Source organism: Schistocerca piceifrons, chromosome 1 (assembly GCF_021461385.2).
Source record: "Schistocerca piceifrons isolate TAMUIC-IGC-003096 chromosome 1, iqSchPice1.1, whole genome shotgun sequence".
NCBI classification, from domain to species: Eukaryota; Metazoa; Arthropoda; class Insecta; order Orthoptera; family Acrididae; genus Schistocerca; species Schistocerca piceifrons.
The window spans coordinates 766,149,380-766,163,387 of NC_060138.1; the positions used below are offsets into that span (position 1 = coordinate 766,149,380).

At 39.5% G+C, this 14,008-nt stretch overlaps 1 protein-coding gene across 4 annotated transcripts in view; it reads left to right on the forward strand.

Moving 5' to 3' along the window:
- Positions 1-14,008, forward strand: part of LOC124712302 (ankyrin repeat domain-containing protein 17) — a 278,433-nt gene that overhangs the window by 123,889 nt on the left and 140,536 nt on the right. For all 4 annotated transcript variants that reach the window (XM_047242597.1, XM_047242611.1, XM_047242618.1 and 1 more), the window contains exons 21-22: positions 2,643-2,875; positions 9,689-9,902. In XM_047242597.1, coding sequence (XP_047098553.1) covers positions 2,643-2,875; positions 9,689-9,902 — 447 coding nt within the window. The remainder of the gene's footprint in view (positions 1-2,642; positions 2,876-9,688; positions 9,903-14,008) is intronic.

Genomic DNA, 14,008 nt, shown 5'->3' on the forward strand with positions numbered 1-14,008 from the left:
GTATAGGTTCGCTATGACGGGTGATAATGGAGTACCCATCGTCATGCTATTCATTTGTTCATATTATTTTCCATCCAGCAAGAAATAGAAATAAGTAGATGTTATAGACAATTTTCTCCCTTCAGCTAAGATAAATAGTATTCTTTGTAGTGTTAAATATGATATGGGTCTCTGAAAGCAGGGTGTACTGCATTCCCGGTGAATGTGGCGTATGTCACACAGGGCAGAAAATTGGAACAGTGAGGAGAGCTGCAAGGAACTTAAATATACATGACTAAAACTACCAAGCAAATCAGTTGTTGCAGAGCATTGAATACCATCATGAGATGAAATGCCGGGAGACCAGTATCGTGGTACAAATGCCAATTTTCTGGGACAGTGTTATTAAGGTGCTCATTTAAAAAACAAAAAAGTGAGTTCTAAAAAACAAGAGCATCAAAGGGTGTAGTATAAATGTTGGGAATGGAACTTGGCTATGCATGAGACCAGCAATAGCTCAGTTTGGTTGGAATCCAGGCAGCAAGTACACACAACAGCAAAAATTGCAGCACCTGTAGAAGACAGCTGGATCAGTTGTCAAAATGTTGTACATAAAGTGGAAAAAAACAATCACCAGGACACCCGGAAGCACACTATTAAGGTGTTAGAACTGCAGAAACACCAGGAACAGATAGTTTTGTCACCTGGAAAGCATCAAAATCACGAGAAACCATACACTTGTGGCAGTGGTGTTTTAAGGTGCGCTTGTTGTTTGAAATGGATGTAAGTGGATATAAATTGTGAATATCTGATGTCACAAAAACTTACTATAATTATGTGTGAGAAAATTGCCCTCAAAGGTGGTGCTTTGTCAATGCAAAGAATTTTAAGATGCGTTGGTTTCAGTTATGTTAAAAATAATGAGGGAAGAAAGTTTTTAATGGAATGAAGTGATACAGCTGCAGCACGTGCCACGTTCCTGAGAGTGATGTACGAAAAAAAGAGAACATTGTGGTTTGGTAGTGTATTACCTAGATGAAAGATGAGTGAAACAAAATTGTTTCAGGAAAACTTTTTGAAATGAATGATGAGACTAGTGCTTTTAAAGTTCCTGTAGGAAAACATTCTCTGGTAAGCTTCGGATAATTCTTCTTCTGGTTTTGTTCCTTAGAGCAAACTTGTATTCAGCTATAAGAAAAACAGCTGTGACTGCCATTTGGAAGTGAATGCTGTCACTTTCAAGAAGTGGTTCAATGAACTTGCTCTGAAATTGGCCATTGTAATGAACAACAGCTCTTATAGGGAAAGCACCAAGTGAAAATACCAGGAAAGCAGATATTATGTGCGGGGTTGAAAATAAATATATTTTCCACAGTACAAACCAGATTCATGCCAAACTGCTGAAGCTCATTAATTTATACAACTCAAATGACGAAACATATGACCTTGATCTACTGGCATGTGACTTTGGTAGTGCAGTTTTGCACTTACCCACCTACCAATGTCAGTATACTCTGACTGAATTAATTTGGGCACACGTTAAAGCCTATGTGGCAGGAACAAACAAAACATTCAAGATAGCAAACACTGAATTGACTGCATGAAACAATGGACATTTCCCCTTCAGTGTAGACAAGCTGTATGTGGCATGCTGAAAAGCTTTGGGAAGGGTGGTGAAGATGGATGTAAGCTGTGAAACTATTATCATAAATTTAAAATCAGATGGTTCAGGCATACCCAAGTAGCAGTGGCATTGTAATTACAATGTAGGTTTTGGAGCAAATTAAGATAATAAAAGTTCTTGGTTTTAGACTTGGGGTTTAAAGATTTTTTTTTTTTACATATCAGTTGCATAAGGAGTGTGTGAGTACTTCTTAGCTTTTATTGATTGGGAATTTGGATCCTACGAAGTATGCAGATGTTCACTTGTTATGAGTGAAATAATTTTCAACATGTTCCCAAGGCTGGCTGGCTGGCTGGCTGGCTAGCTAGCTAGTTGTGGAATTTAAGCTTCTCTCAGCATTTACTATACTGTAATAACTCATGAGAATATGGATGAGGCACTAATTGGAAACGTCTTTATGATATCAGAGAGGGTTTTCTTAAATGCATTTATGGTTTTCAAGGTTATCCAGCATTAGTCCCATTGGTTATTCAAAGATGTGTAGTTCTTTACTTGTTCCATGAACCATAAATGCTGTCTCTCAGTATGATGTTGTTTGTTCGGTTACACTCATAATCCTCTTTCATAGCAAAAAATGGAAGAACATACTGCCATTTACACTACAGTCCTTTGCGTTAATCTTTGCTATCAGTAATTCGTTTTTATGCACACTGATTTACACTTAAAGTGACACACACACACACACACACACACACACACACACACACACACACACACAGAGAGAGAGAGAGAGAGAGAGAGAGAGAGAGAGAGAGAATTGGATTTCATAACTTTCTTTTGTCATTTTAAGCCTATTTGAATCGCTTCCCATTTTTTTGATCGACATTGGGATTAACCAATGTCGTTTAAGCATGTCGCTTATGAATTTAATTCTGAAAAAGTTCATGAATGATGTAATGCAGGCTTGATATTAGATCAACATAATTTCAGTTGTATAATTAGTTCCTTTTTAACAAATGAAACCTATTATTTCTCCTAGCTGCAGCATTGGCTGCTGGTGCTGCAGCTAGTTCCAGTGATCGTGAGGATCTTAAACTTCCAGTGCCAAGTAGCCAGACTGCAGCTCAAGGACAACAGTATTCAGCAACCCAGATGGATGAAGCCATCTCAGTTATGTCCCAAGGACCTGTACAAGTTGGAACTACGCAGACGGATGTTGCAAGAGTTGAATATTACGTACCTTCCACTGCTGCCCAGATACCAGGACTGCAGGTATTTGGAAATGTATTGTAGGCCTTGGCTATGTATTGGGAGAACTGTTGAAATTTTTATGTCGTAATGTTGTTCAGAAAGTGTAATTGGTGGAAAAGCATAGAAGATCAATTTTTTGTGAGTGGACGTTCCTGCTGTCAGTGTATTCAATAATTTTTTAAGCTCAAAGTATGGAAATATGTTCTCTCTCTCTCTCTCTCTCTCTCTCTCTCTCTCTCTCTCTCTAAATTGTATCATGAAAGTCACAGTGTTAAAATGTTGACATCCAATCCACTATTACACAACCCTTCAATACTTCATAATGATGAAGTGGCAGTGTTAATTTCTGATAAATGTAGAATATGAATGTGTGCCAATTTCTGAAACTTCCACATTGTTTAGGATTATTATCTGTTGACAGCAGGGAGACCTCCCACAGCTCTTACTGCTCTTTGATCTGCCTGCCAATGGCTTTCTGGATATAGATGTCTGTGTAAATGCAGTGTCGTGTATGATGTAGAGGACATACTATTATCTTCGTTAATTTTGTTATAAAAGAAGCCCTTAGCCACGGAGTATTAATAGTAATTGTTTGAAAGGAGGAAAATCAGTTGAGAAAACTGTAAATATAAGAAAGAAAATGACTGACCATTTCTCACATCCAGGAAACAGTTTGCAGAACTCTTGATTAAAACCGAAAGTACTTTCCTCTTTTGGTATTTCTGTTCGTGGTATTACAAAATTTTGCTTCCTGAATGTCAGCCACTCATTCAATAGTGGCATGTTTTAAAAAGTGTAATGGTTCTGCTGCCAAATTATCAGTTATCTTTCCACCCATAAGAGCCTGTTTGAGAGTTAATTGGTGGTTGTATAAATGGAATCTATACTAGGTCTATGAATTTCCCTGGTTCTCTATGTATGACTTAAATGTACAAAATCTTTCTGCAGTGGAGTGGTAGTTCATAATGTGAATATGGCACCATTTTCTTTCCAGTTTATCAGAAGCAGCAAAGTATAACAGAACAGTGTAGGCAGTTTGAAACTGTCATATTTAATTTCATAATCCTGTGCATATTTTGCTAAGCAGCTATGAAATGTTTTATTGGTTGATCTATATGTGCTGAAAATAGTGACCTGATACAAAGGGATATTGCATGTTGTGTTAGGTGTGAAGTGGTTGTTAAAAAATAAACCTGCCTATTATAAATGTTTCTTCAGAGGGTTTGATTTGTTTGTTGCCTAATCAGCATAATATTAACAATATTTGGAAACAATGGATTGCTACTCACCACATGGAGCAGGCATTAAGTTGCAGACAAGCACCATGAAAAAGATTGCTGGAAACATTCAGCTTCCGGACTATTCACTCAACAGAAGTAGAAAATATACACACACACACACACACACACACACACACACACACACACACACACACACACACACACTTAAAGACCTTCTCTACTACCCCACGTCTTGCAGAAACATTTCTTTGCTACTAAGCCAACCAATCTGAAACCAGTTACAAACCCTGCCTGACTTAGTATACTACTCCTCCATACAATTGTGATCAACATCCAATGCTCCCCAAATCATCCCCTTTTAACTTTCCAGAATTTCCTAACCACAAACATCGCTTCACCATCATTTTCCAAATCTTTTGACATGAAAACCAACCTCATCTTTGCGGGAAGTACCACACTCCACCACTGTGGTTATGAACTGTAGGGATTACACGGTGGAGGAACTCTGCCAGCTGTCCCAGAATGTCTTCTCTTGAGTCTACCTCCCTTGTCACCAGCACCACTCCCCGCACCCTACCTTATAAATGCTTCCTAAATTACATAAATCCGGCCACCCAGAAAGCCCTATTGTCACTGGTTACCGTGCCCCCACAGAGGCTCCCTGTCCTTGTGAGCCAACACCTTCAGCCTATTACCCTTCTTTGTAGAAGGCCAACCACATCAACCTCAACTTTCCACAGTTCCTGTTCCTTTACCACCCAGTGCCCTGCTTGTCATTGTGAATGCCACCTTCCTCTTCACTAACATTCCCAATGCTTGTGACCTCGCACTATTGAAAACTTTATTTCCATATGCCTGCCTGAGGCCAAACCTGCAACATCCTTCCTGGTACTGTGACCACACCCACATTATTTATTCTTGGAAGGCATCCCCTACAAACAAATGCATGGTACATCAGGTACACTCACATGAACCATCCTATGCTAAACAATTCATGGGGCATCTAGAGGAATCCTTCCTAGCCACACACAATCCTAAACCTTTCACTCATTAAGCTTCGCTGAAAACATCTTAATAATCTGGACTGAGGGTGAATACACCCTATCCAATTCCTCCAGAACCTCCACACCGTCTCCCGTTTTCACTTCGCCTGGTCTTCCTTAGCCCAACAAGCCGCCACCTAGATGTCGACCTCCAGCTCAAAGGTGGCTGCATCAGGATCTCCATCCACATCAAACCTGCCAAGCACCAGCAAAACCTCCATTTTGACAGCAGCCACCCATTCTACCCCAAGAAGTTTATTCCATACAGCGTAGCCACCCACGGTAACCACACCTGTACTTGACAAGCAACCCCTCTCCGAATATACTGAGGGTCTCACTGAGGCCTTCTCAGACATAAATTACCCTGCCAATTTTGTCCAGAAACACATACAGTCATTTCTCCCCATTCACCTACCATCCCCCACATACGAACAGTTAACCACAATTTAGCACTCTTCCTGTGAGTACCACCCAGGACTGAAGCAACTGAATCATGTTCGTCCAGGATTTTGACTACCATACCTCTCATTGTGTCCTGAAATGAGAAATATTCTCCTATCTACACTGCCCACCCCCATTCAGAGATATTTCACCACTCACCCATTGGCTCTCCCATACATCCTCCTAATACCACATATTCTAGTCATAGGCATTTACTACCCCATCAGAGGCAGGTACACTTATGAAAGCAGCAGCAGCCCTGTGATCTATAAACTCAACTGCAACTGCTTTGCTGCATTCTACGTAGGCTTGGCTACTAACTACGTGTATGTCCGCATGAAAGCCCACTGCTAAACGTTGACCAAGGGGCAGCTGGATCACCCTGTTGCAGAGCATGCTACCCAATGTTATGGGGTTTGCTTTAATGACGGCTGTGCTGTCTGGATACTTCCTACCAACAACAGCTTCCTGAATTGTCCAGGTGTGAACACTCTGCAACATATCTTTCATTCCTGTAAACACCTCACTCCACCCCCAGCCCTTGACCTTTGCTAGTTCCTGCCCTCTACCTGCCTATCATATTCTCTGCTCTTCCTGAGTACTAAACACGCCCTCAATCACACCAAGCATGTGCATACATTAAAACCCCGAATCAATGAACCTGTTTTTAAGGAAATCCCACTTTTTAATGAATATTTCCATTGGTCCTGGTGTAACTCCCATAAGAGCAATGTTACTTCTCCTGCTTGTAACGATCCTTGCTTTAAGAAAAAGTCTGCAGTTAAGGAGTAAACATTAAACATTTTGCAAATTGAAGTAATGTTTTTTATTTAATTCCTAGCATGTCGTAGTTGAGTTCCTGATTTCTTTCAACTTTACTCGGGTCTTAATTTGGCCTGTGATGCATTAAATAGTAACTGATTCACCTGGTGAACATGTGTCTAGATTGTAGTCAGTAAGTCAACTCCCTTTGTTACAGTACCGACAGATGCATTGGAAGAATCTGAAAGAGATTTCTGTTCAATTTAAGTCACTTTATCTGACATCATTGTCACTGAGCCTATGAGTACAAAGCATGAAAAGTGTTGTTGTTTGGTTACTGAAGTGTCGGACTTGTCAATTATATTTCTGTAGAGTTACTTCCCACAAATGTAGAATGCTTACAGTTCAGGAAAAGCTGACATTGACAATCTTAAGGCGAATTTTCTGAGTGTGGCGAAGAAATAAGATTTAGTGCCGTCTATATGTGTGGCATATTCAAATATAAGGAATGTGCTTAAATGCTGCAGATAAAGATTCCTGTGCCAGGAATTTCTTTTCCTCTTTTAATGTAGATGAATCAGTTCTAACTTACATCAACCAGCTGCAGCAACAATTTCGTTCACCATAATATGCTGGAAAGACAAAATAAACAGGAATTAATAATTTTTTTTAAAAGAAAGTATATGTTCTATGAAAAGTGTATTAATAATTATGTCTGTTCAAAAACAATCAGAAACATTTGTAATTTCATGCCAGTGGGATGTTGGAATGAAATGCAATTGGCATCCCTGCACATGATGTGTAACCACTAGAAGTTCGTGTTTTATGCCTGTTAGTTACTGTAATTAGTAGAATGTTGTCACACAGTTTACAAAACTTCAAGATGGCAGAGTTAGAGAAGCAATGCGTCTGCATTAAATTTTGTGTGAAACAGAAGGAACCCTTTTACAGAGAAACACCAAATGCTGCATGAAACCTATGGTGATGAGTGCTTATCCACATTCAGTTTTACAACTGGTTCACACAATTTAAAATTGACTGAACAGCAGTGAAAGAAGACCCTCGTTCAGGACGCCCTTTGATGTCCACCGACAATGCTCATGTCGGGAGCATCAATGAAATTATGCGTTCCAGTCAAAAACTGACTGTCAGAGAGATTGCAGAAGAATGTAACATTTCAGTTGGCTCACGCCATGAAATCCTGACACAGCATCTTGGAATGCATTGTGCTGCCACCAAGTTCATTCCATGGCTCATGAGTCAAGACCAGAAAGACTTTCGCCTCGCAATCTGTGAAGAGCTTTAGGATCACACAAATAACGAAATTTTCCTTAAGAGAATTGTAACTGGTGATAAGACTTGGGTCTACGGTTATGATATTAAGACCAAGATTCAGTCTTCACAGTGAGTTGGGGAAGGTTTTCAAAGACCAAAAAAGCTCGTCAGATCAGGTCAAATGTCAAAACTGTACTGATAGTTTTCTTTGACTTTGAAGGATTAGTTCATCACGAATTTGTGCCACAGGGACAAACTGTTAATTGGTGATACTGTTGGGACCTTTTGCGATGTCTGCGAGAAAACGTGAGATTGAAATGGGCTGAAGTGTGGTGAGACAATTCATTGCTCTTGCATCACGATAACACACCTGCACATTCATCCCTGCTGGTGTGTGACTATTACACAAGAAATGAACTCACTGTGCGGCCTCACCCCGTGTATTCACCAGACCTGGCCCCTGCGTTTTTTTATTTCCATAGTTGAAAACCCTGTTGAAGGACAAGGACAGCATTAGGTGAGATAAAAGAAAATTCGCAGACAGTGCTTCATGTGATCCAGCAAGAAGCATACCGAGACTTCTTCTGGAAGTGGAAATGCCGTCAGGAGTGGTGTTTCAATTGTCAGTGAGAGTATTTCAAAGGAGGCAATAAGTAAAATCCAGGTGTAGAAAAATTTTGTGGACAAAGTTCCAGGATTTTGTGAACAGACCTCGTATAATATTTGCTGCATATAAGTTTCTTGGATGGGATATTGCGAGTTTTAATAGCTCTTAGTGAAATTACCTATAAATGCTACATTTATGATTCGTGTCACTCATGCCATGTACTCTGGCAAGACCTCTATTTAAGGAAAAATATTTGGGTCCCTGGAATTTCTATAATCCTTTCTCATTCTCTACTTCTCTTCTACCCTTTGCGCTCCTCCCTCACCTTCACCACATCCTTAAGATGCTGCACCTACCAACCTGCAGACCTGTGCCACCTCATCGCTACACTCTCACGGCCAGCACTAGTATCTTCCCTCATACCTATCCTGCTATTCATCACCATCTTCACTGCATACATCTTCCAACACTCGCTTACATACCCCAGCTAAATTCCTGTTCATTTCTGATGCAGTTACAGTAGGGTCATAGTGCCTGGAGATGACAGTGGCCAAATGTGTTCTTCTGTGGATGTGTGTGTTTTCTGTTTGTGGAGGCGGACAATAATATGAGAACTCAACATTCCTAGCAGTATTTTTGTGTCAGATTGTGACTCAGTCGTGCCGCTTATGGTGAGTAGCAATCCATCCTTTCCATATTGTTATTTCATCTTGGACTTCCCATTGCTCAATAAAACATTGAGGTTGAAAAAGTTAAAAATGAAATATGTCTGTTTACAGACAAATTTGACATCCCATTACACAATAGTAGTACAAACTGTTGTAAAGACAAACTGAAATTTACTTCTACTTTAAGTAAATCTAGTTACTTGCATTGTTACATTGAGTGGAACTGCCACCAGTTTATTACCCAGGAGTCAGTTTGCTGCTGACTCTCAAATATCCTGTTTGTCAATGAAAACTAAGTAGTGACATGTGAAATTTGAATTAGTTTCTGGTATAGAAGTTTATAAAAAATTGTGAAAAATAAGCACATATCAAAAATAATAAAGATGAATTATCCAGAATATAGAAAAGCATATACATGTAGCATACGAGGTGGCAGTATTATTTCACAGCATTGTTTGCCAAATATTGTTGTAGTAGTAGTAGTAGTAGTAGTAGTAGTATTTTTTTTAAAATAATGAGACTTCAGTTTTATGCGAATACATGGAACATACGTTTCACACCTCGGCTGCGTTAAATTCTTGTGTATTTAATGTATTTAATATTGAGAGACTCTCACATTTTGTATAGTGTACTATAGTGCACACGTGCAAGTGTGTCTGTGACACACACACACACACACACACACACACACACACACACACAGTGTTTCTATTGAAGCCTAAAAGCTGGATGTAATTAAAAGTGGCTGTGTTAGGTTATTCATTGTGGTGTAAATAGTGAATTATATTGGATTGCAGGTGCAGCATGGGTCTGGGCTGCACCTGCAGTATCAACAGTATCAGCTCACAACTGGTCTTCACGTGGCAACAAGTGGTGTCCAGTCACTCGAAGTCACTGGTGGGATCCAGATCACAGGGTCAGCTGCAACTCCTCTGCAGACAACGCAAATACTAAATCCCAGATTAGGTTCTGCCTTTCAGTCACAACTGCTGTTGCAGACACCACAACTAGGTAAGATTTGCTTTAGTTTGTGTAATTCAAAGGGTGGAAAACATGATAGTTAATTCTTTTGCAAGGCATTTGCAAGATACATGCACATTAGTCAAATTAATTTGGGTTTCACAGTTGCCTGCTCACTTGAACGTGAGACTGCTAAATAAATTTTTGATAATTATTGTTAATTATTGTAACAAATACCAAGTATGACTGGTTATCTACAAGTGGTACAGAAATCAGGCTGGCGTTATGAGTGGAAAGATTTGAAAAGGTGGCAGTAGTTGAGAAGAAAGGGAGACTAGTTTGCAGCCTATCCTTCTGTCATTTAATCTGAACATTGAGCATTGAAACCACGGAGAAATTCAGAAAGTAAGAGGGCTATTCGGAAAGTAGGGAACGTTTCCGTTGACGCCACTAGGCGTGCGCTGATCACTTATATTTTGGTATGTGTGTGCTCGGCAGCTCAGTCGGCATCCATCTGTGGCATGCGGGAACGTCTCTGCACGTCTGGTTTTTTCGATATTCGAATTTGAAATGTTTGCTGCAATCAGAAACTCCGCCAGATGTGCAGTCTGTGGTATGGTTTTTGTTGGCAAAAAACCTAAAACCTATAGAAATTTATTGTGAACTGTGCGACGTGTGTGGAAACAACGTAATGAGTGAATGTTCCGTCTGGAAATTGTGTGTTCGGTTTAAAAATGGCCTAACCAATGTTCAGGATGAAGAGAAGAGTGGATGCCTGAGCATTGTGTCTGATGATTTTGTCACTAAAGTTGATGAAACGATTCTGGATGAAGTCTCGGGTGGCAGAATTTTATGACGAAGGTCTTTCAAAGCTTGTCCAGTGCTATGGTACGTGGCTCAATGTGTTTGGTGATTATGTGGAAAAGTAGTACATCAATCGCTCTTTCCGATGCATATAATAAAATGTATTTCTTGTACTTAGTTTTTTTTTAATGCCAAAATGTTCCCTATTTCCTGAATAGCCCTCGTATATAGAAAAGACGGTGAGAAGAAATAGACATAAAGGTTCACCCCCCCCACCCCACCCCCCCACCCACCGCGCGCGCGCGCACACACACACACACACACACACACACACACACACACACACACACACACACACACACACAAATAAACAGGGACATGTTAAAAATATACTTAGAAAGCCTTGGTTTCTTGCATAAAGCCTTGGTTTCTTGCTATGTTGTTGTATTTGTTCCATGACCTAATTATAAAACTTTGTAAATTTTGTCATGAGACAGTCCAAGAAATAAATGTATATTGATAGAAAGCGTGTGTCCCTAAGGTTTTAGAGAAACAACTTATGCTCTGTCCTACCTTGTGTTGCATGTTGTCTTGCATTGTATTGGGTGTAGTGTTTTGAAAATGAACTGGACAAGAAGCAAGGAATACTGACTTGTCACACTTTGAGCTAGAGGAATGCCTGTGGAATGTATGAAGTGCCATTTACAGAAACAATGAAATTAAACAAAGGTCACAGAAAGTTGCTGTGTTGCTAAGCACCAACAGCAGTGAGTGGTGGCGGGTGGGGGACTGACGTCTTCCATAGTGTAGTAGAGTCGTGAGAAAAGAAAATTTGAAGATAAACAAGAAATATGGAAATTTTATAGATTCGTTCTATAAACCAAAGTGGTTTGGTTTTGATAGTTTGCAATTCTGGATGAAATTTAGTAAGGAAACAGCAAGGTTGCAAGTTCAGATTATTATTATTATTATTATTATTATTATTATTATTATTATTATTATTATCACTATCAGTAGTTCACCTATAAGCGAAATTCCAAAATGACACCTGTCATACTTTTTCCTTCAATGTTGTACCCAATTGTTTTACTTCCTCTGTGAAATCATAAGACCTTTCCTAACCTTTCCTCCTCTTTGCAGTGCTGTATTAGGATTTACATATTATTATTATTATTATTATTATTGATGATTTGATAGACCTAGAATGGGGAAGGGGTCACTTTGACACTGCTGTAGTTTGTCTTGTGTATATACATAAAGAATCAGTGAAACAGCAAATTGTTGCAGCTGGGCATGTGCACTTTGTCAGTCACAGTTGATATCAGATCATTCAGGTAACATCCTTTGTCCACGGCACATTTTTGAACATGTCTCATTAGTGTGGGTTTTATGCTGAAGAAATGTTACATCTTGTAGACAAGTCCGATGTTGGATCAGAAACTAACTTCACTGATGTAGGTGAGGATTTTGGACCAGAGACAAGGGAAGAAGACGACATTGTAAAAGAGGAGGGATTAGTAGATAAAGATTCAGATGTTGGTATACATCGATCAGCTCATCATTCACAGCAGGCCAAATGGAATGCTGCTACGAAGATGGTTCCCAAGGTTGGAACCAAGTGGGAGATTCCCTATTTTTCATCTTCCAATTCATGCAAGGAAGTTGGTTGTGAAAGTTTTAAAGGAGTTAGAAGGCCTCTATGTGTAAGTTTGCCCATAAATAGATGACTTTGTCATCAGTGAATTCCATCTTATTTTTGACAAACGATACCATCCATGTCTCGTGAGATAATATGAAAAATCAAATGCTTGGAAATTACTACAAAGAATTATTGGACCGTGTCTCTCAAGGACCTGGAAAATGGAAAAACTGATAGCAATCACATACTCAGTGTGTCATTTGTATAAAAGATATATCTGTGAATGAACTTTGGGGTCTCATTCTTGGGAGCCTAGTTTTATCCTCGATGTCATGCTGAGGGATAGATTTCAGGACCTTCTCTGGTTTCTCCCTTTCGTTGAAAAATCGGCCTGAGCTGAACGCATGTCATCCAGCAAATTAGCTCTTGGGCCGGAAATTCAGTGAAAGTCTCAGAAAAAAGTATCCATTCTTACTACCTTGGAGAAAGTATAACCATACTGGAGCAATTATTACCGAACAAAACAAGATACAGGTCCACTCAGCTCATGCGTAGTAAATATGATCTCAGATTCAGGATTTCCGCCAACAATGAGACAAAGTACGTTAGTAAGGCTTTCCCATATCTCAGAAGAAGACAAAAAGTCGGAGGAAGTTAAGTAGGGACTACTTCATTCTGCATCTTGCAGAGCCATTTGTAAATCAAGGAAAGAGTATGATACGAGAACTTACTCACATATGGGGTGGCAAAGTTAAAAAAGGCCCTGTGTTACACCGAATGTGATATTTGAAACTATCAGTTTGTTGTTGTTGTTGTTGTTGTTTCCTAATGCTAAGGTGGCACTTGAGAGGAGTCATATAATGTCAAGTGGTGGTTTAGTGATCTGTGCTGTGTTTTCAGTTGTACGTGTTATGAATACAGTTCTGCAGAATGCATTTTTCAGTTGAACAAACAATGTTTACTGTTTAAATATTTTTGGATGTAAATCATTTAAAACATTAAATGAAAGGTTCCCAATAAAATATCCAGAGACGGCTTCTCTGGCAAAAAGTATTGTGCAGAGAAAGTGATCACTAAATTTAGAGCCAATGCCGAATGTAACTGTGTAAAGCAAGTTTGTTTGCTGGAAAATATTGAAAGTGTTCATGAGACTATGGTATGAAGTCCAAGTAAATCAGCTAGACACCTATCCTCCCAACTAAACATCAAATGATCATCATGCCAGAATATGCTGAAGCTGTTACATATGAGGGCGTATAAAGTAAGAGTGATGCAAGCATTACAACCTGCAGATTAAGCACAAGGACAACACTATTGTGAATGGTTACTCACGCATCTCCTGATGGTTATCTGGATCCAAATCTTTACTTCAACTCAAATGAAGCATGGTTTCACCTTGGTGGGTACGTGAACTCTCAAAATACACGCTATTGGTCAACAGACAATCTCGGGGAATGCTTTGAAGTGCCTCTGCATGATATGAAAGCTGGCATTTGGTGTGCAGTTTAAAGTTTCAAGCCAACGGATTGTAGACCACATGCTCTTCAATAGCATCGCGAACTCTCAAGTGTATGTATCATAGTTATTGCAACCATTCATAGTACAGTGAACAGAGGAAGAAAGAGTATGCATTTTTGCAACAGGATGGTGCTATGGCGCATACTTCATTTTTTGTGTCATACGTTCATGAAGCTTTCAGAGAAGAATGTAAAGT